Source organism: Anomaloglossus baeobatrachus, chromosome 4, assembly GCF_048569485.1.
Source record: "Anomaloglossus baeobatrachus isolate aAnoBae1 chromosome 4, aAnoBae1.hap1, whole genome shotgun sequence".
In the NCBI taxonomy this organism is placed as follows: Eukaryota; Metazoa; Chordata; class Amphibia; order Anura; family Aromobatidae; genus Anomaloglossus; species Anomaloglossus baeobatrachus.
In genome coordinates, this window is record NC_134356.1 from 365,085,027 (window position 1) to 365,111,801 (window position 26,775).

At 42.1% G+C, this 26,775-nt stretch overlaps 1 protein-coding gene across 1 annotated transcript in view; it reads left to right on the forward strand.

Moving 5' to 3' along the window:
* The window catches only part of REDIC1 (regulator of DNA class I crossover intermediates 1), a 139,807-nt gene that overhangs the window by 57,688 nt on the left and 55,344 nt on the right, over positions 1-26,775 (forward strand). Inside the window, exon 3 of the mRNA XM_075342558.1 lies at positions 1,345-1,477. Coding sequence (XP_075198673.1) covers positions 1,345-1,477 — 133 coding nt within the window. The remainder of the gene's footprint in view (positions 1-1,344; positions 1,478-26,775) is intronic.

Sequence of the window (26,775 nt, forward strand, 5' to 3'; positions counted from 1 at the left end):
CACTCATCTCCGCCCCTCCGCTTCTATTGGCCGGCTGCCGCGTGACATCGCTGTGACGCCGAACGTCCCTCCCACTCCAGGAAGTGGATGTTCGCCGCCCACATCGAGGTCGTATGGAAGGGTAAGTATGTGTGACGGGAAATAATCGTTTGTGCAACACGGTCAACAAATTGAACGTGCCGCACATACGATGGGGATGGGTACGATCGCATACGATATCATATGTGATATCGTAAGGTGTAAAGCAGGCTTTAGGAGAAATAGCACAACAAATTGTAAGGTCCATTATTTCCTGTTAGCCTTGTGAATTTTAAAAATTTGGTGTTAAAGCAACATTTTTAGTTAAAGATGTATTTATTCATTTTTATGGCTCAACATTATAAAATTCTGTGAAGCACCTGGGGGTTCAAGGTGCTCACCGAACATCTAGATAAATTCCTTGAGAGGTCCAGTTTCGAGTGTGAGGTCACTTGTGGGGGAAGTCTACTGTTTAGGTAATGTGGGGCTTTCCAAATGCGACATGGCATGCGCTAACGATTGCAGCTAATTTTGCAGTCAAATGTCACTCCTTCCCTTCCGAGCCTTGCCATGCGCCCACACAGTAGATTTCCACCACATATGAGGTATCAGCGTACTCAGGAGAAATTGCACAACAAATTTCTTCTGTTAACCCTTGTAAAAAAAAAATATTTGAGTTTAAAGCAACAATTTTGTGATAAAAATGTAGTTTTTTATTTTCATGGTTCAACATCATAAAATTCTGTGAAGCACCCGGGGGTTCAGTGTGCTCACCAAATATCTAAATAAATTTATTTAAGGGTCTAGTTTCCAAAATGGGGTCACTTGTCGGGGAGTTCCACTGTTTAGGCACATCAACGGCTCTCCAAACGCGATATGGTGTTCGCTATCTATTTCCCACAATTTTTGTGCTCTGATTTCAAATGGCTCTCTTTCCCTTTCGAGCCCTGCCGTGCGCCCAAACAGTTGATTTCCACCACATATCCCATACTCAAGTCAGTATGTGGCCGAAATTATCCAAATTGTCTACCTACGGTCACATGATTCGCATACTGTGTGCTATGAGGATTCACAAGTTTACAGTCACAAAGACTATAGACAAGTCTGGACAACCCAATTAAGGTGGGTCCTTCACTTTTATCTCACTTATATGAGACAGCAAGCTTTGGCTGATAGACATTTTTGTGAATAGAAACTATTCACTATAGGGGATATTTTTGGTTATCTCTGGTAATAAGAGCTGATTTCCAAACAGTCTTTATTTCAAAATGGCATTGTCATAATATAATCAAGATTATAGACATTGTGACCATTTTATTCTTTCAGGAATTTTTTCAAAAGAAAAAGATGAAATCCAAATTGAAGCTCTTAGAGTCCTCAAATCCACCAGAACCATTACTTAGTTTAGATCTACTTAACTTACATGTTGTAAATCAAATATCCAAAAAGAAGGAAAAAAGTAAGTAATTACTAGGTATTCTCAGATATGTGTTCAAAAACTGTTTACTGTGTAAATCGGATTTTATTCCATTTTACAAGTTATTTTTACTAACAGACATATGGATATTCTCAATACAACAAATTTTAACAATCATTTATAGTGAGGGTAGAGAAAAAGGGAGAGCTTGCAGTAAGTCACCAAAGTTGGATTCCAGTGACTTTTTGCTAATATCAATCAAGTAACGGCCATATTGTCTGATATTATAGTATTTGAATGTTCAATAAACATAATAACACCAACTGTGGGATTATCAATCCCGTTTGAAGGGAAGGGGGAAAAGGAAATTAGAAAATGGGGTAAAGAAGGAAAGATAATGATATGAAGAAAAGGAGAGTAAAGAGTAAAGTTCGAGAAAAGAGTGCTCCTGGCAGGTCCCTGAGCTGCAGTTTCGAGCTGCCCAGCCATCTGTCTCGTTCGTATGAGCACCTGCTCTGGCCCTGAAGCTCCCGGTCTGCAGTGACAGGAGGCCAGCAGCTGTACACACTGGTCTATGGAAGGCAACACTCACCCGGAGAAGACTGGGGGGTGGGGCCAGGAGTCATGCAGTGCTGGTTTGCCAGAGCTTCCTGATTTTCTGTTCCTGCTCTCCGCTGAGGCCAGGCTCCACTGCTTGTTCACACACTTTTTTTTAGGTAAATATACATACTTGGTTCTGTGTGTTTGTGCTCGTGTTACCTGTGTCTGTAAGTATATATGACTATACGGCTGACACCTTTTCCCTGCTGGATCAATTATCAGATATCTTGTTCAGACGGACTGCACTATTATTACTAATTATATAATGAGGCACATGGCTCTGGGCTGAGCATAAATGCCGTATATGAATACACTAATCTCCTCACAGTGGAGTGATTTGATACCATAGGTTTCATTGTCCCATTGACCACTGTTGGATACAATTTGTCAACAGTCAGCCCTACTTCATTAGATTGTTCTTCAGTTTAATACAGTTTGTGTTTATCATATAGTCTGTCTGTGATCATTCCTTACATTTATTTCCAAGTTATCTCTACCAGCACGGCTTTTTCTCAAACAGGAGTAATCAAGGCATCCACTTAGGTTGTATTCTGCACGTTTTCCTATCTTTACTTGTCACATAAATGAGCGACAGTGGTTCCGTAATTTCCAGACTAATAGGATAATAGGATAATAATACAATAGATTCTCATATAACAATTCAGAAAAGAATTGATAGGTTCTCTGACAAAGGCCACATTGGCCGAAATGTTAATCAGACTGTTTTCACTGGAGTGTACATATATCTTTTGTGGACTGTATTATTTCCGTTTGGACTTTATCTCACAAGTAGAAATAAAAATAATTCTTTGGATTCACATCTTTGTATGGACTACTTTTTTCATATTCGAGTGCCAAAGACCTACCTAAAATAATTTTGTAAATATATATGAGGCCTGGCTGTGTGTGTGTAAGTATATTTGTGGCCTGACTGTGTGTGTAAGTATATATGAATTGTGTACGTTAGAATCTGGCTCAACAGTGAAAATTCGGGTGCCTCCGGGAAAAGAAGAGCAATAGTTCAGAGGGTGAACCCGGGCACACTCAATCAAGAAAAAAGGGAGTAAATGTCTTTTTTAGTTTGGTTTTTATTCATGCAAAGATATGGGAATTTTTTTTTTTATCATATGACGTTTCGGCCCAACACACAGGCCTTTAACAAACAGATGATCTGGATGACAAAAAGAAACATACCGTAAGTACAGTATAAGGTATAACATTATTACATACATGCAAATACATTCTTTACAATGCATGAAAAGAAAAATTAGGTTGTCATACGCGTTAAAGAGGAAAAAAAAAAGTATAACATCAGACTCAAAATCATAATGACCGCTTATTATGTAATAATATGTTATACTTTATACTGTACTTACGGTATGTTTCTTTTTGTCATCCAGATCATCTGTTTGTTAAAGGCCTGTTTGTTGGGCCGAAACGTCATATGATAAAAAAAAATGTTCCCATATCTTTGCATGAATAAAAAGCAAACTAAAAAAGACATTTACTCCCTTTTTTCTTGATTGAGTGTGCCCAGGTTCACCCTCTGAACTAAGTATATATGAGGCCTGGCTTTGTGTGTCAGTATATGTGATGCCTTGTGTGTGTAAGTATATATGATGTGCTTGCTGTATGTGTTAGTATATATGAGGCCTGGCTGTGTTTGGAAGTATATATGATGCCTCGCTGTGTGTGGAAGTATATATGATGCCTGGCTGTGTGTAAGTATATATGAAGCCTGGCTATGTGTAAATATATATGAGGCCTGACTGTGTGTGTAAGTATATATGAGGCCTGGCTGTGTATGGAAGTATATATGATGCTTGGCTGTGTGTAGAAGTATATATTATGCCTTTCTGTGTAGCAGTATATATGATGCCTGGTTGTGTGTGTGTGTGTGTGTGTGTGTGTGTTTGTAGGTATATATGATGCCTGGCTGTGTGTGAGTACGTACATATGATGCCTGGCTGTGTGTGTGTGAGTAAGTATTGTAAAGGTTGCACCCCGCAACCTGGGGATTCAACTCGCTTGCAGCGGGGTGAGGTAGCTTCAGCAACACATCTACAGTCTTTTTATAAAAAATCCAGCCGTTTATTAAAAACTTGTCATAAACGGCAAACATTAAACATAACAGGCCTCTCCTGGCTTAAGGCAAAAACATAGCATAACCACATACCGTGGGCTTCCAGTCTCTATTGGAAGTGTGCCGCCTGTACACACTGGCTAATGCCAGGGAACAACACTTGCTGTGGCTCCTTCCAAGAACGCAGAGACACTCTGTAGACTCCTGTCTGTCTCTCCACTCCAGGAGAGCTTTGGTCCAGTAGCCACAGCACTAACCAGCCTGGCTTGCACACTACTTCCAGTCTAAACCCAGACTGAATTCCAGAACCCTGTGTTCAGCCTCCAACAGGCTGATACACCCAGAGCTCCCTGCTCTGCTCTCACACTCTCTGCAGAACACACACGGAGTCTCCTAAATCAGACTGGACACACCCACAGGTGGAGGTCTGTGATTCTCCAGACCTGCACAGCACACTGGGATTATTAAAGGGAACCTGACCCTTATATGCAGAAACAAGGCTTTGTGGAACTACAAGTCCCATAGCAACCTCTTCAGTTTAATATCGCAGCGACCTTCTCCACTGCGACATATAGCGACCATTTACCACATTCGTGGTCGCTATCTCACATATCCCCCCCCTCTGTTCAAACTTGTAGGGTTGAACACTCGATATCCTACAGGGGCCCCGAGACAGGGCATCTGGGTCACCTTGCCCTACCAGTTGAGAGGGCCCACTTTGACAACCTGGAGCTCCAGTTCTCGACATACCGTCTGTCACCAAACCCTTCACAGGAAACCCACTTCTCAGACACGGTCCCTAGTCAGACCTATCTCTTCATGACCGTCTCAAATGGTCAGTGTGGTAGTGAGACACTCTCTTAGTCGTAACTACTGTGCGGCTTGACCCTGCGCTATTCAGTCCACTAGAAGGGCTACTGTTTGTGTACATCAGCCCTGAGGTTCTGCCATAACTAGACCCTATGCATTCTCTGTTTGCAGATCGATATTGGGCTTCGTCCATTGCTCTGATTGTTCACTTTCTCAATGCCATCTTTGGCTAGAGACATGTCGCAAGCACCACTCTTTCCATCGGACATTGTCTTAGAGGGCTTAGAGTCTTCAGAGTCTGTGCTATAGCCCGATGTATAATTAGGTCCTCTATAACCTTGGTTCCTTTTACTAAAGGACCTGCTTCCTTTGCCATCTGAAGCAACACAGTCACCAGGTGGACCGCACTTCTTTGGGCCCTGGCCCGAAAGCGGTCGCGACCTCACACTAACTTGACAAAGTTTCTCTGCAATCTTCTGTCTTTCAAGACTCAATCGCTTTAGTTCTTCCAGGTATTCCAGTCGGTATTCTAGGAGAACTTGTATATTTTCAACACACTCCTTTGTTCCCACAATGACACAGGGAACCATACCGACTTCACAGAGTATCCTGGCTTCATTATGAATATTAATTCTTACTCTCGTCACACCGGACGTATCAACCATCTCCTGCATGACTCTTCCATTTCTGCCAATCAGCTTCTTGACAAGTTCTCTGGGCACTTGTGTGACTTCTTCCACAAACTCCAACAGCCTTCTAGCTGTCTTCACTGCTTCTGCAGTTTTCCCATAGATTCGGAATGTTCCACTGTGTTCTTCTACTTCAACAGCTGTAATACCTGGAACCTTCCTAGCTTGCCGAATGTTTCTTCTCAGCGCTCTTATAGCAAGCCCAATTAATGGTTTCTTCACAACCACGACTTCCTGAAACGCTGCGGTGAGCTGCTTCATATGCTCCAATCGTCTGGTGTCTTCTTCCATCTTTGTAGAGATGAGCCACTTCGTGCGAAGACACTGTAGGTGCATGCCACTCAGGATAGCCACCCGCTTCTTTGTGACATCACTTACAGAGCACACCACCAACTGACAAGTCTCTGGGGCAAAGTACACTTTATAGGCTCCTACGGCCGTCTTGACGTTTTCATGTACCGCCTCACTGGCACAGGCATCTCTCAAGTCTTCTGACACATCTACCATGCACTTAAGGACTAAATGGGTTTCTTTACCTTCAGTGACATTAAACTGTCCCTTTGGTCTCTTGCATACATCTTTATTCTTCACCAAAGGCTCCACCTCTCGAGTTACACACTCCTCAGGTTCAGCTCCACCCACAGATCCTTTGGGTTTCTCTTTGCTTTTGATCTTTGGTGTCTCCTTCTGAGTGGAGTCAATCTCTTTGTCTTCCATCTTGGTCTTACCAGCTGGGTCAGTCAAGCTCTCGGCTCCGGATGAGACCTCTGGTCCAGACTTCACCTCCTCAGAGGCTCTTTCCACTTCAACACCAGCTATTTCTTGGGTCCTCACTGCATTACCTTCAACTTCCTCTTGGGGCTTTGCAGTGTCACCTTCAGCCTTTTCTTCTTTTCCTGCCAGGGTGTCACACCCTGCAGCGTGGTACTCTGTTCCTTTTAGAGTTTTGCCGCTGTTTTCACGGTCCATCATCCCAGCACTGGTTGGACTACCATTCTGCTCACCAAGTTCTTCATGGTTTTTCTCTCCATCACCACTCTCTAAGATGTCATCTCTTACAGTACTTTCCAGGATTTGATATCCTATAGTGCGTTCCAGGATTTCATCTCCTATAACACTTTCACTTGACAGATCATCAGCTTCATACTTGGAAATTATAGGGGACACTACTACTTCCTTATTTGGCTCCTTTTCTGTGATTTCACCTTTCTGATTTCTGTCGTTACAGTGTGTCAGTTCAGTTTCTGACTCTCTCTTTTTCAGGATTTAGCTGACTCTACATTAGCGGTTTCTACTGGCAACGTGCCTTCCTCAACCTTCTCTGTACACTCAGATTCTGGAAGGGAATCCACACTTTGGGCAGAAATACACGACACTGTCTCTACCTGGACCATATTTTCAGAGGTTGTAGCTTGCTCCGCCTCTCTACGCCTGTTGCGCCTTCGGCGACGGGAGGAGGTTTTCCCCTCTTTGCTCATCAGTACGTCACTGTACTTGTTTGTCACTTTAGTAGAGTAAGTGTCTTTACTGGAGTCGTCACTCGCCCTGGTGTCCTGTACCAACGTGTTCCCACCTAACCAGGTGTTGGCTCCCTTTTCTGGAGCTCCCCAGTCACTAACGGTCATATTGTCATTTATTTTCTTACCCATAATGTTAAAGTTGGGCATGTCCACCTTTTTCTTTGCTCCCCCCTAACTTAGGACAGTCAACATTAGGGGGTGCTATTTTCACCTTACCACACATAACCACCCCACAAGGACTCTTTTTAACCTCCCGCTGTGGTAGAGCTTCCTTTGGACCGTTCCGGCTCTTACACAAGCACCCGGACACTTCCCCCTGCTTCCACAAGTCCATAAATAATTTAGAGTCCTAATCTATAATAATTGGGTGCTGTAAATCTGAAACTACACCAACATCATGAGAACCAATGTCCCTGTCTGACTTAATGACCACACTGGACATTGGCTTTAATGCTTTATCATTATTGTGGGTGCAGTTGGCGTGGAACTTCTTTCCAGGAATCAGGTAGACATTATTTGTGGCCCTCACCAGGGTCACCAAACTCCGTGAGTCTACGAGTCCAGTTACGGATTCTCCATCCACTTCAACGGTACACAGACGTGGCCTATCGTCAGATGGGTGGTCTACACTGCAGACAGGACACCTGCAGCATGAACACCCTTGTGCTTGATTACTGTCCAGCTGCGCCACTGCGCCCTTGTCTATGGGATGCTCCACCCCCTTTTGGGCAACCACCCCTTCATGGGATTCCACCTCCTTTTGGGCAACCCAGTCCCGAGAGGGTACATTCCATGGCCTTTCCATGGAAAACGCATGTCCCAAACCACACAGTACCTCGGTGCCCCAGGTATCCTTCTGAGCACCCTGTGTGTGCAGTGGCCCCACAAGGGACTGTACCCACTTGTCCAGCGCCACCAAGTCCAGACGCTCTGCCAGCGACTCCTGTCGCCGCTGCAGCTCATGCTGCTTTACCTCCTGGCAGCCGGTCTCCTGCAGTCGCTGCTCACCGACCCGCACCAGGTACTTTAACAGTAGCTCATCCACACAAGCTGCTCCAGTCATGGCCGCTCAGCTCCCACGGACCTTCGTGGACCCGCCGATCCACTGCAAGCCGCTTGAGTGCGCCATCAACTTTCGTGGACCCGCCGATCCACAGGCAACACTTCCTTGCAGTGTGTAGACAGTAGAGAAAAAAAAAACCTTCATGGACCCGGCTGATCCACAGGAACAACACCTCTGCAGTTGCTAGACGTGCTGCCTAAATTGCTGCCCGCAGTCTAGCACCATATGTAAAGGTTGCACCCCGCAACCTGGGGGTTCAACTCGCTTGCAGCGGGGTGAGGTAACTTCAGCAACACATCTACAGTCTTTTTATAAAAAATCCAGCCGTTTATTAAAAACTTGTCATAAACGGCAAACATTAAACATAACAGGCCTCTCCTGGCTTAAGGCAAAAACATAGCACAACCACATACCGTGGGCTTCCAGTCCAATACAGTCAATTGGACGTGTGGCACCTGTACACACTGGCTCCTGCCAGGGAACAACACTTGCTGTGGCTCCTTCCAAGAACCCAGAGACACTCTGTAGACTCCTGTCTGTCTCTCCACTCCAGCAGAGCTTTGGTCCAGTAGCCACAGCACTAACCAGCCTGGCTTGCACACTACTTCCAGTCTAAACCCAGACTGAATTCCAGAACCCTGTGTTCAGCCTCCAACAGGCTGATACACCCACAGCTCCCTGCTCTGCTCTCACACTCTCTGCAGAACACACACGGAGTCTCCTAAATCAGACTGGTCACACCCACAGGTGGAGGTCTGTGATTCTCCAGACCTGCACAGCACACTGGGATTATTAAAGGGAACCTGACCCTTATATGCAGAAACAAGGCTTTGTGGAACTACAAGTCCCATAGCAACCTCTTCAGTTTAATATCGCAGCGACCTTCTCCACTGCGACATATAGCAACCATTTACCACATTGGTGGTCGCTATCTGACAGTATATATGAGGCCTGGCTGTGTGTGTAAGTATATATGAGGCCTGGCTGTGTATGGAAGTATATATGATGCTTGGCTGTGTGTAGAAGTATATATTATGCCTTGCTGTGTGTAGCAGTATATATGATGCCTGGTTGTGTGTGTGTGTGTGTGTGTGTGTGTATAAGTATATATGATGCCTGGCTGTGTGTGTAAGTACTGTATATATTATGCCTGGCTGTGTGTGGAAGTATATATTATGCCTGGCTGTGTGTGGAAGTATATATGATGATGCCTGGCTGTGTGTGTGTATGTGTGTATACAGTATATATTAATCTGCCTGCATCTATTTGGAACCCTGCCTACATATGTGCATCTGTATATAAGCCAGGGTGTATGCCTGCAGTTAAAAGGAACATGTCACCAGGTTTTTCCCTTATGCGCTGCGGCCACCACAAATGAGCACTTATATACAGCATTCTAGGATACTATGTATAAGAGCCCAGGCCGGTCTGTAGAATGTGAAGACACATATTTTTAATACTCACCTAGGGGTCGGCCTGGTCCAATGGGTGTCGCTGCTCTTGGTCTGGCGCCTCTTCAATCTCATGGGATCACCGTCCTCCTGCCCAGCCCCGTGAGCATGATGTGTCCTGCGTCATTCACACAGAGGCCTCTGTTGCATTACAGTACTTTGATCTGCCCTCAGCCGGGCAGATCAAAGTGCCTGTGCACAGGAGTGCAATGGAGGCCTAATAATATGTAGCTGGTGTAATATCTGATGTCTGTAGCACAAAAATATATACCAATCATGTATTATCCTTAACACTGGATTTAATATACCCTGTACAGACATCAGATGTTATATACAAATAATATATGACTGCTATAATATCTGATGTCTGCAGTCACATTGTATCATATACCAGTCATACATACAGTATATTATCCTGTATACTGTATTTAACATCTGATATTATATACAGGTTAAAATGTGAATTGTATAATATGATGTTTGTACTCATTACATAGTATAATAACAGTCACATATTATCCATTATTTCCATCTGTCTGTAGCCATAGTGTATCATATACCAGTCACATATTGTCCTATATTCTGTATACTGTATGTAACATACTATGTGCATAGACATCAGATGTATATACAGTACAGGATAATATGTCACTGATACATCATATACCAGTCACATATTATGCTTTCTCCATATATCTGTAACCAGGTCTATTACAAAGAAAGGCTATAACAGGATGTAACATATCTTCTGCTTTGAAGACGTATCCAATGAATTTTCTCCCCTAATTCTGTGTAAATGTTACTGTTCTGCAGTGTGAGTGTGTTAATATATTAACCTAGCTCTTTCTCCGGTATCCAGCACCGCTCTGTTCCTCTTCTGAGTGACGTTAACGCTCGCCAGACTTTTTGGGTTATGCTGTGCTATGTGACGTGGAAGTCTTTTTTACAATGTAAGTCTATGGAGCCTCGTTCTGATGTTTCAAAGACTTACATTGTAAAAGCCTCTTCTAAGTCATGCAGAGCTCAGCGTGACCCAGAGAGGCTGTAGAGTAATGAAGGTACTGAGAAGATTAGCAGAGCGCAGTGCGACCTGGAGAGTCTGCAGAGCTGTGACATCACTGAGAAGAGGAGCAGAGCACACTGCGACCCGGAGAGTCTGCAGAGCTGTGACATCACTGAGAAGAGGAGCAGAGCACAGTGCGACCCGGAGAGTCTGCAGAGCTGTGACGTCACTGAGAAGAGGAGCAAAGCGCATTGCGACCTGGAGAGTCTGCAGAGCTGTGACGTCACTGAGAAGAGGAGCAGCAAGAAAAGAGGAAAGGGGTAGGTAAAAAGCACTCAGCCCACAAGATATACAGTCATATGAAATGGTTTGGGCACCCCTATTAATGTTAACCTTTTTTCTTTATAACAATTTGGGTTTTTGCAACAGCTATTTCAGTTTCATATATCTAATAACTGATGGACTGAGTAATATTTCTGGATTGAAATGAGGTTTATTATACTAACAGAAAATATGCAATCCGCATCAAAATCAGGTTGTACTGTTATTGCCATTTGATATGTTTATTAATGATATTACAATACTGTCATCAATTTTTCATATACTGTTTAGGTACAACCTTGTTGTTAGGTCCATGGGACAAGTGTCTTGGTTTTCATTGTTTTTATTGGTGTTTGCACGATTCAATAAATTAAATTTTGTTATATTTTGACATATATCTTGTGAGCTGAGTGCCTTTTACCTACCCCTTTCCTCTTTTCTTGCTATACCATTTGGTAGGGTCTGCACCCTCCAAACGTCCACTAGTCTCAGGCTGTGCAATTGTTTTTTAACTTTTTAGATGGAAGTGGGAGAATACGAGGACCTATTGGAAGAGTCGTCCACTGATGGGTTCATTGGTACATTAAAGTCACCGCCGACTATCACAGCAAGGGTCCCTGCAAAGTCCTCCAGAAGCATTTGACATTCGGAATCAAATCTCTGCTGATTCTTGTAGGGGAAATACACATTAGCTATTACAAAATTGTGAGAGGCCTAAGAGACCTGCTAATGGGATCTATGAGAGAGTCCAGTACCTCAGGTGTGAAGGATTTCTGGAAAGCAATTGATAGTTCCTTGGATTTGGAATATGGGCAGGTACTATGAAACCGGGTAAGGTAAAACCTGCAGAATCATCCTTGGACTGAGTCCTTTTGGAAATGGGTCTCTTGAAACTGTAAGACAGAGATCTGTTGTTTTTGGCTACTATACCTAATTTGATCTCTTTTTTTGGGAGATATTGAGCCCATTTACATTAAAGGGACAAAACTTGAGTTTACCTATTTGGCAGCAAGAATAAAATGACCTGACAAGTAAGACCACTGCAACCATCCAGTTACTTGATATTCCTTTTGTGTCATAACAAATGTTTTATATACATCATTATTAACTAGCTGGCTAATATAGTGTATGCCCAAACCTCTCCAACTTTCAAAGTCTAGCAATTGTAAGAAATCAGGTAGGAGTGTGTTATTCCATATAGGAGAGTAGCTGATTAAATGAACCACCTCCCTTGATTTGCTTTATCTGCTTTATTATTATTTTTTATAAAGAATAAATACGCACTCCCCCCAAAAAAATTTCTAGGTACTTGGATAGGTTCCCAATCCATATGCACATAACAAAAAATCCAGCACTCAAATGCATATCATAAAATGAAAATTTAAATCTTGTGATAAATCAACCAATTGTGTGTTTAGTAACGTTATTGTCAATCACAGATCCTTGTCAAACTCACACTATACAAAGAAAAGGGAGAACATATAGAAGTGAAATTACAAAGGGGATATACTGACATATAAAAATATATACAAATACATATACAAATAGTGAACAAGTAGGAAAACTGTAAGCAGATAGGGGGCAGTCCACATCCCCAGAAAACCAAACCAGAGATTATATCTTAGAAATAAATTTACATGCAGAACATACTGTATATATTATCATATTAAGCCACATAGAGTATAATGGAGGGAATTTTCCAGATTAAATATGTCTGTTTTAACCAACAAATACACAGGATCTGAAATAGAAAAAACTTCCTTGAGTAATATAAATCATACCAGAATTGGTGGTCAGTGGGGGTACATAGAGAATATTAGTAATTCTAAGGGGATGCGCTGCATGTGCCTCCATTGCTGTGGCTATTTAAAGTACGGCATGTGATGTCATTTTTGGACGCAAGACCGGAAGTAGACGAGTGTTTGGCGTTGGTTGGCAGACACAGCTGCATGTCACTCCTGACTGCAATGTCGAAAGTGACGTATAAGTTGGCATTAGATGGCAAATAAGCTGGCTTGTCACCAGTATTAAGCGGATGTGATGCGTCAGTGTATGAAAGGATAGTCACGGGATGGGTGGTAGTAGTGTAATAGCTACCCTCCGTGATTGACAGCCTACAACCCTCGTCACGGGAACCTCATGCTTGTAGGTCCCTACACTATATATAATATTAAAAAAAAAAAAAAAAAGGATATAAAAAATATCATTACTTACAGCAAGATGGAATTGCAGCTGTATATTGCTCAGGCCAAAAGACTACTACAGGTGCAGGTGGAGCCATTCACACTCACTCCCAAATATGGAGGAGGGTTGTAGGCTTATGTCTTATGGCCATAACGCTAACAAAAAACCTCAAAAACTTTTTTTCTACAGGATACAGCCAGGCCCCTTTTTGTTAGGCCTTGCTATCAGAGTTCCTGTCCCTACGTAGCGCGCAGTGGGGGTACGGCTTGGCAGCCCGCCTGATCTGTGTGAATCAGTGTGAATGGCTCCACCTGCACCTGTGTTGCCTCCACCTAGTGGGGGTTTAGCTGTATCCTGCTGGAGTAGTAGTAGTCTTTTGGCCTGAGCAATATACAGCTGCAATTCCATCTTGCTGTAAGTAATGATATTCTTTTTTGCTTTTTTTTTTTTTGTTTTCATTCTATACTATTGCACGATTTAGTGTGCATCAAGGGAAAGAATCACTCTTTGACCCTTATTATCTGCTGGGAGTTCAAGAATAACTCTCAGATTTACCTCCGTTGATTTAATGGACATAAAACCTGTTTGATCTGATTAACTTGGTAAAAAGGAGCTAATATCACTTTCTGTAGGTTGAACCTGTGAAGAATATAATGTTCATAAAATGTATAGAATACATTAACGATTCCCTGCAATGAGCCTTTTAGATCTCCGTTATCGGATGTTAAGTTGTAAACATAATCTGACTCCTTTTGAACTGAAGCCACTAGGGATAATATATCAACCACCCATTCTCCATCTTCCAAAAAGAAAGACCTTTGGAAGGCCATTTTCTTTTCCACTATTTGTGCCTATACTTTATTTACCCAACATTGTGGCGAAAAGAGGCACTTTGTGCCTCCAGGGTGGGGTTCTCTACCAAGTCTACCTCCGCATCTCTAAATTCCTGAAAAACAGCTTGATCAGCCTGTCTAGTTTTGGTCTTACACCTGGATATTTCTCTGAATAAAAGCACCCTTAAATAAGCCTTCATAATGTCCTAGATTGTTCAAGTGGAAGTACATCCCTTATTGATTTGAAAAAATTTCCTGCGCTCTGCCAGTACCTTATCTTTGTCAACCAAAAGAATGACCCTTCAAAAACCACGTCGGCCCATACAGGAGTTCCCAAAACTAATAGGAACGACAAGTGAATTATGATCTGAAATGATCTTCGGTAGGCAGTCCACGTTACATACCATACTATCAAAACTAACCAGGGCCAAATCTATCCAGGACATAGCATTATATATGTCGAGGAGTAACAGTAGTTATCCACGTGCTTGACCTTCCACAAATCCACCATAGCTGCCTCACACATATGTACCAAAAGGAGTTAGGTTCCCACAGCTCTTTATAGAGTCATGTTTAGTTTTGTCCCAGTGAGCATCTATTATATCATTGTTGACGACTCCTATAATTAAAAGGGGGATTCCAACATTACGGCCGGACATCTTTAGCATCTTCTGTAATATTTTGCCAGAATGTGGCAGTGAAAAATATATGGAAACGCGCGTCGGATTGGACATTTGCTCAGCTCACCCTGCGAGGTGCCGATAATCTAGCAGCCTCTCTCCCCCTTGCGAATATCCAGCCCTGTAGTGACAGCCCTGTGGCGAGCGCCCGGGCTGTCACTAAAGGAGCAGGAGAAGCTGCGTGCCTGATTCAACTACCATCCTGTGAACTAGCACGGAATAGTGCTGTGTGGCTCTGCTCCGTTTAAACTAGGAGCGCAAATAGGAGTCCCTATCACGGAAACTACTCTATATCTCCAGGAGGAGAAAGTTCCGTACAGTTACCCAGCTTATGGAGGTTGATATCTGAACTTGACTGTAGGAGCGCAAATAGGAGACTCCTGCATGGAAATGACTTTATATCTCTAGGAGGAGAAAGTATCGTGCAGTCACCCAGTATGTGGAAGCTTGATGCCTGAACTTGACTGCAGGTAAACTCCTATTGGAACACTTGATGAGCTGGGGCTCTACCTCATCCTCACTACGATCATGAAGTGCAGTTTCTTCAACTTCATTTAAAGGCACTTGGAACGCTGAAATTGCTGCTTATAGTATATTCAGCCTCTATTAAAAACTTTTGTGCTTATGGATTGAAGAAAAAAATTCTCCAGGTATCTGAAAAATCAGGTTGCAGTGATATTTTCAATTGGCATTAAATATTATATGCCTTGAAACATCACTTAATACACTATACTAGGTTTAATAATTGCTATACTACCGGGGTACTGCAACCAGACACCTGGTATCTATTTGCTGCACTATTAATTACTTATTCTTTAATTTATTTTTATTTCTACCATATGTGGTGTATTTTTCTTTTCTTCTATTGTGTGAATTGTTTTGAATAAATCTGTGTCTAAAAACAAGGATAGCAATAAAAAGTATAAAATATTAACAACAAAAAAACCTTATCAGCGCTGGTTTATTGGGGATTTTTTAATTCCAAAAAAATCTCAATTAAAATTAATTTCTGATTCCAGGCAAATTAAAGGGGATTTTTGCCTATAAACCTAGCTGCAGATTTAATGGTTATTGGGGTCAAGCGCTAACAATTGTCTGTAGACAACTTGGTATAACCGAAAAATATATGGAGACAAACTTAGCAATGTATTAAATATTTTGCATCTCACATAAATAAACTGTTGTTTCTGATCTATTTGCACATCAACCTCTTCATGTGGTATAGAAAAATGTATCAACACAGAGACCCCCACATGAATAGGAAGAGTATGTGGAGTGGTATGCCACACTCACCCATTTTCTGTTTAGTATGTGTCGTGTTAAATGGGTTTCTTGGAGATACACTATAGAAAGTCCCTGTGATTGAATATACTGAAACATTTCTGTTCTTTTTAAACCGTTCAAGAGACCCCTGACATTCCATCTTGTGCTAATAATACACCGTGTGCAGAATTATTAGGCAGGTTGTATTTTAGAGGAATTTTTTTTATTATTGATCAACAACTATGTTCTCAATCAACCCAAAAGACTCATAAATATCAAAGCTTAATAGTTTTGGAAGTTGGAGTGGGATTTTTTTAGATTTGGCTATCTTAGAAGGATATCTGTTTGTGCAGTTAACTATTACTGGGCAGAATTATTAGGCAACTTAATAAAACCAAATACATTTGCATCTCACTTATTTATTTTCACCAGGTAAACCAATATAAATGCACAAAATTTAGAAATAAACATTTCTGACATTCAAAAACAAAACCCCAAAAAATTAGTGACCAACATAGCCACCTTTCTTTATGATGTCACTCAACAGCCTACCATCCATAGATTCTGTCATTTGCTTGTTCTCTTGTGCGATCAACATTGCGGGCAGCAGGCACCACAGCCTCCCAGACACTGTTCCGAGAGGTGTACTCTTTTCCCTCCCTGTAGATCTCACATTTTATGAGGGACCACAGGTTCTTTATGGGGTTCAGATCAGGTGAACATGGGGACCATGTCATTTTTTTTTTCATCTTTTAGACCTTTACTGGCCAGCCACGCTGTGGAGTAGTTGAATGCATGTGATGGAGCATTGTCATGCATGAAAATCATATTTTTTTTTAATGATACCGACTTCTTCATGTACCACTGCTTGAAGAAGTTGTCTTCAAGAAACTGATCCAGCCTCTGGCCCATCCATCTGGCCCATCAAGAGTCACTCTCATTTCATCAGTCCATAAAACCTTTGAAAAATCAGTCTTAAGATATTTCTTGGCCCAGGCTTGACATTTTATCTTATGTTTCTTGTTCGAAGGTGGTTGTTTTTCAGCCTTCCTTACCTTGGCCATGTCCCAGAGAATTGCACACCTTGTGCTTTTTCATACTCCACTAACGTTGCAGCTTTGACATATAGCCAAACCGGTGGCAAATGGCATCTTGGCAGCTTCATGCTTGATTTTCCTCAATTCTTGGGCAGTTATTTTGCACCTTTTTTGCCCAACACGCTTCTTGCGACCCTGTTGGCTATTTGCCATGAAACGCTTGATTGTTCGGTGATCACGCTTCAAAAGTTTGGCAATTTCAAGACTGCTGCATCCCTCTGCAAGACATCTCACAATTTTGGACTTTTCAGAGCTGTCAAATCTCTCTTCTGACCCATTTTGCCAAAGGAAAGGAAGTTGCCTAATAATTAAGCACACCTTATATAAGGTGTTTATCATTACACCACACCCCTCCTCATTACAGAGATGTACATCACCTGATTTACTTAATTGGTAGTTGGCTCTCAAGCCTATACAGCTTGGAGTAGGACAACATGTATAAAAAGTATCATGATCAAAATACTCATTTGCCTAATAATTCTGCACACAGTGTAGTATATATGCACTATTTCCAAGATCGTCTATGACCACATCAGGTTCCTTTACCTTGTTCCCTTTTATTGTTTCGCCGCTCAAAAGACCCCCAACTCTTACCCCTAAAACTTGATCATGAACAATAGACTTAGGCTGAATAAAAAACATAATATAATAAAAGGAAAATAATGTAGGATAGAATGTGAACCTTCCAAGAGAGTAGATGTAAATTCTCTCAGTGCATCTCGGACTTTCAAGATGTCACACTTATCAGCACTACTCCTCCAGCACAATACTTAGAACCTTTAAGGACCCATAGATATACCCCACGCCTTTGTAACCGCATCACTACTGTTTCTGTATTAATCTTATAATAGAGAACTCCCTGTTAGGCCCCCTTCACACGTCCGTGAAAATCCCGCACATGTTTCACAGACATGTCAAAGGTGCGTTTTCCCCTCCGTGTGCCGTGTTTATGGCACTCCGTGTGTTCTCCATGTGTTACCCGTGATAACACACGGAGAACGAGAACTTTCAACTCACCTGTCCCTGGCGTCGCTGTCCGTGGTGCTGAACTTCGGTCTTCAGCCCTGCCGACTCCCCGCTGCTGCTGCTTCCGGCCGCAGTGAAGTGAATATTAAATGAGCATAATGAGCGGCGGTCGGCAGCAAGTGACAGCAGCGGCAGAGACAGTACGGCAGGAGAAGGTGAGTAAAGGTTTGTTATTTTTTTCTCTGACACGTGTGTTTCTCCGGCGCGTGTTACATGTGACCGCATCCACACTACATCCGTGTGGTACGTGTGCGGGCCGTGTGACACCCGTGCTCCCGGAGAAAAACGGACATGCATCCGTGTGGAGCACACGGGCTCACGTCTGCTCCATACGGAGGCACGGGCCAATGGCTGCACACGTGCGTGCACATAAACCCATTGATTTTAATGGGTTTACTTTTGCCCGTGTCTCCGATACATGCGGGCATGGACCTAGCACGTACCGGAGACACGTGAGTGTGAAGGGGGCCTTAAACTGAGCCATGGCCAAAACCATTATGTTCGATTAATAATGAGGACTATGGACTGTAAAGGTACAAACTATATTTCTCATCTTTTCAGGGTCAGACCCTTCTTATACTGCAGATACATGTATCTGCCTGTCATGTTGGTACAGCAATTTTGGTGCTTCTTCCGGTTTTAAAAAGAAACAGGTTTCTTCATTAGATTTAGATAGCATTACCAAGGACAAATACCTAGTTATTCACATTTTTTTTAATTGTCAAAATTCATATAGCGGCTAAATATAAAAAGACAGTTATATAATGCTTCATAATAATCATGAGAGAAGTTTCGCCACTTTTAATAATCGATACCAAAATACCAAAAAATTTGGGAAAGATGGAATAGCCTAATGATAAAAAACTCTATTTAACCCCATTACGAGCAACAGCCTTATGTATTATAACGGCAGCAAAAAAGGGTACTTATTCCTTTCTGCCGTTTTAAAACGGCGGGCAGGAAAAAGTGAATAGCGCCCCCCAGCGTCAGAAAATCTCCAGGGTTTCAGCTACCGGGGATTGCTGAGACCCTGGAGATCATGATTCAGGCCGGTTTTTCTGGTCCCCAGTCACGTGATCACCGGTATACACCGTATACCGATGATCACATTACAGTAAAGGACAGTGCCGGTAAAAAATGATTTATCTCCCATCTGGCATGATCAAACATGTCAGATTGGAGATAATTCTCCTCCCCGGTCCCCCGGTGTCACCAAAGTGCACCCCGCCCGACCCCCAATCCCCTCCCGAAAATCCAACATGGCTGCGCGCACAGCAGCGCACCGGCCGCATTTACCCTTTTTCTCTGATTTCTGTTGCATGTACCATGACACATGCGACAGAAAGCTGCTCCCCAGGCCCTGCCAGGTCACCCCCTATACCCCCCTGGTGTTCCCCGGTGTACCCCGTACCTCTTAAAGCCTTCATCCACCGCGAACCCTCCTCCTTCACAGTGCACGCTGGTCATATGTGCAGAGCGCGGATGTCAGCTCAGCTTCCTGTGTTCAGTGTGAGCTGTGGAGCTGAGCTGGCTGCTGCACGGACTCTGCAGCTGTGACCCGGGGAGAGTGGGTGCAGATTCTTTGCACCCACACTCCTCACATGGAGGGTCTGCGCTCCTAGAAAATGGGGGATACGTTTGCTGAACGTGCCCCCATATTCTAGAAGGTCCAGAATTGTCGTGGGACTTCCAAAATGGATTACAGGGGACCCTATTTTTTTTTCTTTTCAATAAATTGGTGAAAGAGGGAATGTTTTGGGGAGTGTTTTTTCAAATAATTTTTTTTTTTTTTTTTGTCAATTTTTTTTTTTATTACTGTCAATTAGTTATGTTGGGTATCTGATAGACACCGTGACATCACTAATTGCTGGGCTTGATGCCAGGTGACATTACACATCTGGTATCAACCCCATATATTACCCCGTTTGCCACCGCACCAGGGCAACGGGATGAGTTGGGGCGAAGCACCAGGATCGGCGCATCTAATGGATGCGCCACTTCTGGGTTGGCTGCGGCCTGCTATTAGGCTCGGAAGAGTCCAATAACCATGGCTCTTCCCACCCTGAGAATACCAGACCACAGCTGTCAGCTTTGCCTTGGCTGGTGATCTAATTTGGGGGGACCCCATGTTTGTTTGTTTTTTAATTATTTATTTTTAAAAAATTAAAAAAAAAACAGCTTGGGGAGCCCTCCAAATTAACCACCAGCCAAGAGAAAGCGGTCAGCTGTGGTTTGCAGGCTACAGCTGTCTGCTTTACCCTAGCTGGCTATCAAGATTAGGGGGGACCCAACGTCATTTATTTATTTTTTTGGGCTAAATACAAGGCTAGGCACCCTTTAGTGCCACATGAAAGGCACTAAAGGGCGCCAGCTTAGAATATGCAGGGGGTGGGACGTTATATATGTTTGACATCTATCCATTCATCCATTGTAGCATTTTAGGCTGTGTGCCCACAATCAGGGTTTGCAGCATTTTCGGCACAGAGTGTTTTCCCTGCATCCATAATGCTGCATTGTGCAGTAGAAGCACAGTGGAAGGATTTTTAGAAATCCCATGCCCAATGTGCTTTTTTTTCTCCGCAGCATAAACCGACTTGTGGTGCAGCTTCCCGAGCCTCAGCATGTCAATTTATGCTGACAAGAGACAAGAGTGTTCTCTGCAGGTAAAATAGGGCTAAAGTCCACAGCAGCCTGAACCCACATTGTGGGCATGGGCAGCTGTGTTCTCCCATGGACAGCACTCACATCTCTGCAGGAAGGCTGACACTGTGTACTAGACGCCGTGTCGCTGGATCATGGCCACATAGCCTAACAGTGAGAAATTTGTTGCTACAGCAACATTTTTGTGAAGTACCTGTGGAATCAAAATGCTTACTATACTCCTGAATAAAATCCTTGAGGGGTCCAGTTTCCAAAATGGGGTCACTTGTGGGGGGTTTTTGATGTATAGGTATCCAAGGGGCCCTGCTAATGTGACATGGTGCACGCATTTTATTTCAACTTTTCCAAAATTCAAATGGTGCTCCTTCCATTCCAAGCCCTCCCATTTATCCAAACAGGTTTTTGGCCACATGTGGGGTATCCCTGCGCTCACAAGAAATTGGATAATAACCTGTGGGGTCCACGTTTTGTTGTTGCCTCGTGAAAAAGTGAGAAATTTGATGCTAAATCAACATTTTTGTGAAAAAAATGAAAATTTTCAATATGGCAACCTAAGCTTATCAAATTCTGTGAAGTACTCGTGGATTCAAAATGCTCACTATACACCTAGATAAAAGCCTTGAGGTGTCTTGTTTCCAGAATGGGGTCAGTGTGGGGGACCTCCACTGTTTAGGCATCTTAGGGGCTTTCCAAATGCGACATAGCGTCCGCTAATTATTCCACCCAATTCTTCAGTCAAATGGCACTTTTTCCCTTCCGAGCCCTGCTGTGCACCCAAACAGTTGATTTCCGCCACACATAAGGTATCAGCATACTCAGGAGAAATTGCACAATACATTTTATGCAGATTTTTTTCCTTTTACTCTTGTTAAAAAAAAAGCTATCTGGTTAAATAACAATTTTGTGGTAAAAATGTATTTTTTTATTTTCACAGCTCAACATTATAAACGTCTGTGAAGCACCTGGGAGTTCAGGGTACTCACCAAACATCTAGATAAATTCCTTGAGGGGTCTATTTTCCAGAATGGGGTCACTTGTGGGGCACCTCAGGGGCTTTCCTAATGCAACATGGCATCCGCTATTGATTCCAGCCAATTTTGCAGTCAAATGGCACTCCTTCTCTTCCGAGCTCTGCCGTGTGCCCAAACAGTTGATTTCCACCACATACAAGATATCACCAAACTCAGGAGAAATTGCACAATAAATTTCATGGTGATTTTTTTCCTATTACCCTTGTGAAAAAAAAAGCTACCTGGTGGAAGTAACAATTTTGTGGTAACATTTTATTTTTTTATCTTCATGGCTCAATGTTATAAACTTCTGTGAAGCACCTGGGGGTTCAGGGTATTCACCAAACATCTAGATAAATTCCTTGAGGGGCCTAGTTTCCAATATGGGGTCACTTGTGGTTTTTTTTTTGCTGTTTACGTACCTTAGGGGTCCTTCAAATGCGACATGGCGCCTGCAATCTTTTTCAGCCAAATTTCCTTTCCAAAATTCAAATATTGCTCCTTCCGTTCCAAGCCCCCCCATTTCTCCAAACAAAGGTTTCAGACCACATGTGAGGTATCACCGCGCTCATAAAAACGTGGGTAACAAACATTGGTGTCAAATTTTTGGACTTACCTCTTGAAAAAGTGAAAAAATTGATGCTAAAGCAACATTTTTGAGCAAAAAATGAAATTTTTCAATATGACAACGTAACGTTATCAAAATCTGTGAAGTACCTGTGGGTCCAAAATGCTCACTATACCCCTAGATAGAAGCCTTCAGAGGTTTAGTTTCCAAAATGGCATAATTTGTGAGGGGTTTCTGCTGTTTAGGTACCTTAGCGGACATGTAAATGCAACATGGTGCCCGCAATCTATTTCAGCCAAATTTGCTTTCCAAAATTCAAATATTGCTCCTTCTGTTCTGAGCCCTCCCATTTCTCCAAACAAAGGTTTCTGACCACATGTGGGGTATTGGCGCGTTTATAAGAAAGTGGGTAACAAGTTTTGGGGTCCATTTTGTTGTGTTATTTCTTCTAAAAGTGAATAAATTTGGGGTAGATCAACATTTTAGGTAAAATTTTATTTTTTGCTTTTTTCATTCCACTTTGCTTTAGTTCCTGTGAAGCACCTGAAGAGTTAATAAACTTCTTGGATGTGCTTTTGAGTACTTTGAGGGGTGCAGTTTTTAGAATGGTGTCACTTTTGGGTATTTTCTTTCACCTAGGCCTCTCAAAGTCACTTCAAATGTGATGTGGTCCCTAAAAAAATGTTTTTGTGAATTTTGTTGAAAAAATGGGAAATCGCTGATGACCTTTGAACCCTTCTAACTTCCTAACCACAAAAAATTTTGTTTCAGAAATTGCGCTAATGTAAAATAGACATGTGGGAAATGTTATTTATTAACTATTTTGTGTGACATAACTCTCTGGGTTAAGGGCATAAAAATTAAAAGTTTGAAGATTGCAAAATTTTCTAAATTTTCATCAAATTTTCGATTTTTACAGAAATAAAAGCAAAAAAAATCGTTCTAAATTTATAACTATCATGAAGTACAATATGTCATGAAAAAACAATGTCAGAATCACGGGGATGCGTTGAAGCGTTCCAGAGTTATAACCTCATAAAGGAACACTGGTCAGAATTTCAAAAAATGGCCTGGGCATTAAGTACAAGTCCTTAAGGGGTTAAACCTTTTTTTTTTTTATCTTCAAGTTATATTTTTAATAATTTACGTTTCTAAAATATCCTTGTGGTTATGTTTGATTGATATGTTGTAATTTGGTGATTTCCACTCCAATGAGTAAAGAAGACAGATTAAAAGTTGAAGTATTTTATTATTTTAGTAGTTCAGTATGTAGTGGTTAAATTTAAAAGTAACATTCTATAACCTAGAATATTGACATGTGTGTTGTTTACTAAAATCAGCAATGTATATTTTCATAACATGTCTGGTTATATTGATATTATTTGTGTTAAATTAATAAAAACATTTAAAAGAAAAAGAAACAGGTTTCACCCATAGCCACCAGTCTTAATTTTGCAGGGTACATAATTGAATAAGAGAGACCCAGATTCCTCAATATCAACATATTTCATCCTTTGTTTTGCACCTTTGCTGAATAATCCAGGAATAAGGAATTTTGCATCTGTCAATTGAGAGATCTGATTATCTTAAAAAAGACAAAAGACATATGTCACAGTCCTTACAATGTAGGATTTTACACATTATCGGGTGGGGAAGGTCTAGAAGGGACCCGATGAGCCTTTTCTGCTGCATACAACAATGTGAGGCAATCAGTGGCCATTTTGGATTTTAGCCAGGACTGTATGAATTCCGTAGGGTTGTTTCCCTCAGCCTTTTCCGGTATCCCAATGATCCTCAAATTGTTTCTCCTAAGGCAGTTTTCCATATCGTCCATTTTAGCTATTAATTCGTATATACGTTGTACTGACCTATTTTGAACCTTTTGCAGTTCTGTGTTGTGATCTTCTGCTGTGCTTACCATCTCCTCCACTAGACAAGCTCTTTCATTAACTTACTGCAGTTTAGAGCTAATGTTAAATATACAGTATCTCCCTTAAAGCTGCAAACTTGCAGTGTCAATACTGTAAGTGTACATTTGCAAAAGAATACCACTGTAAATACATTCCTAATTGTGGGATCTTCTATATTGGTGTCCTCCTGTCCTGTGTGGAATTATCTTTCGGGGGGGTTTCGTACCTTTTGTGTCTCTGGGAGTTGTTCCACCTCCTCCTCCAGCACTACAAAGTAATCAACATTTTCTGCCTCAGCTCCATCAGGCTTTTGTGTAGGTGTGCAAGACTCCTCAGCCTGGGAGACGTGCTCCAGTCTGGCCGCCACTTTTTGCAAGAACATTGTTCACCTGCTACGCGGCTGCCACTGCTTCGGCATCATTTTGAGCCTGTGTGGTCACCTCCGTACAAAGGTCTTTCTGCATTTTCCTGGTCATGGCAGCCCTTCGGACTTCAGAAACATGATTGCAATCAGCCTTGGGAGTTCACACAGACTCTTCTCTACTTTGTGGTGGGTAAATCAGGACATGCGCAGAATAATTAGCTAGGGTCTGAGCAGGAATATCTATGCTGCATCTGAATACATGTCGCGATAGGCCATGCCCCCGTCCCTCTTTTTTGATTAACAGCTTACGCTTCGAAGGACAGAGATACATGGAAAACAAGCAGGTGGGAAGCTGTATTTAAATGATTAGCCCCACCTTGAAGCACAGAGTGTCTGTACTTGTTTGGATCACTATATTAACTGTCTCTCCTCGTTATGGAGCCCTTCAGCCTTGCCATGGCCAGCACAATCCAAAAAAAAAGTATTATTTGATTCAGTTATAGTGCATTACACAGCAAACAGTGAACAGATTAATAGTGCAATCAACGCGTTTCAAATGCGTTTAGCACACTTAGTCATGATCATGACTAGGAGTGCTAAACACACTTGAAATATGTTGATTGGGCTACTCGTGAGTTCACTATTTGCTGTGTGATGAACTATAACTGAATCAAATAAAGAAAACTCACAAGTTAGAGCTAGATGTCTACTTCATTTTTGGAGAGTCCTTTTAACCCCTTCACCAACTGGCGATTTTCCATTTCTCGTGTTTGTTTTGTTTCCTCCCTTTTTTCCCAAGAGCCATAACTTTTTTATTTTTCCTTCTATATAGACATTTGAGGGCTTGTTTTTTTTAGCGACAAGTTGTACTTTTGAATGACACCATTCATTCTGCCTCATAATGTACTGGAAAACGTAAAAAAAAATGCAAGTGCGGTGAAATTGAAAAACAAAAGTGCAATTCCGTGATTGTTTTTTTTTTATTTTCCATGTTTACTATAAGGTAAAACTGACCTGGCAGTATCATTCCCCAGATCAGTAGGAGTTCATAGTTGTTGTTTTTTAATTAAGTGATGAAAAAAAATCATAAATCTGTCAAAAAAAAAAAAGAATTGTCCTTTTGTCTCCATTTCCTGAGACCCATAGGGTTCTCATTTTTCAGGGCCTGGGACTGTGTGATGACTTATTTTTTGCATCCTGAGCTGACTTTTTTAATTATGCCATTCTTAGGTAGATGCGATGTTTTGTTTTCCTCATATTGCATTTTATTGCAATGTTGTGGTAACCTAAAAAACTTAATTCTGACAGGTTGATTTTTTTTTCTCTTTACGTCCTTTACTGATCATATTTATTTAGCTTTCATTTTGATATTTGATATTGATATATGTGAATACGGCGATAGAAAAAGATGTGTTTGTTATTGTTTTATTTTCAATGGGGTAAAATGGGGTGATTTGAACTTTTGTGGGGGGTTTAACATTTTTTTCTTGTTTCACTAATCCCCTTGGAGGACTTGAAGCTGTAATCATCTCATCTTATCGCTTCTGCTGTATAGAGTAAAGGTACCGTCACACATAACGAGATCGCTAGCGAGATCGCAGCTGAGTAACGGTTTCCGTGACGCAGTAGCGATCCCGTTAGCGATCTTCTTATGTGTGACACCTACCAGCGATCAGGCTCCTGCTGTGAGATCTCTAGTCGTTGCAGAATGTTCCAGGCCGTTTTCTTCAAAGGCGATGTCCTGCTGGGCAGGACACATCGCTGTGTTTGACACTGTGTGACAGGGTCACAGTGACTGCTGAGACCGTTATACAGGTCGCTACTGTGACCTGTATTGTTCCTGCATCGCTGGTAAGATCTGACTGTGTGACATCTCACCTGCGACCTCCCAGCGACTTACCTTCGATCCCTATCAGGTCGCATCATTTTCGGGATCGCTGGTAAGTCGTTGTGTGTGACTGGGCCTTAAGACTTCAGCACCGCTCTGTAAAGAACAAAGGCTGATCTCATGTGAATGCCGGCGCTCAGCCGTCGTTCATAGGAACTGTGTCATGGCAGTATCAAGGGTTATCAGCTGTCATGACAATCCATCAGCACCTCGTGACCACGTTACACATTAAATCCCGCTGTCAGATATTGACAGTGGGATTTAACTAGTGACCATACCTACTTTTCTCCTTTTTGGGTTTTATGGGTTTATGTTT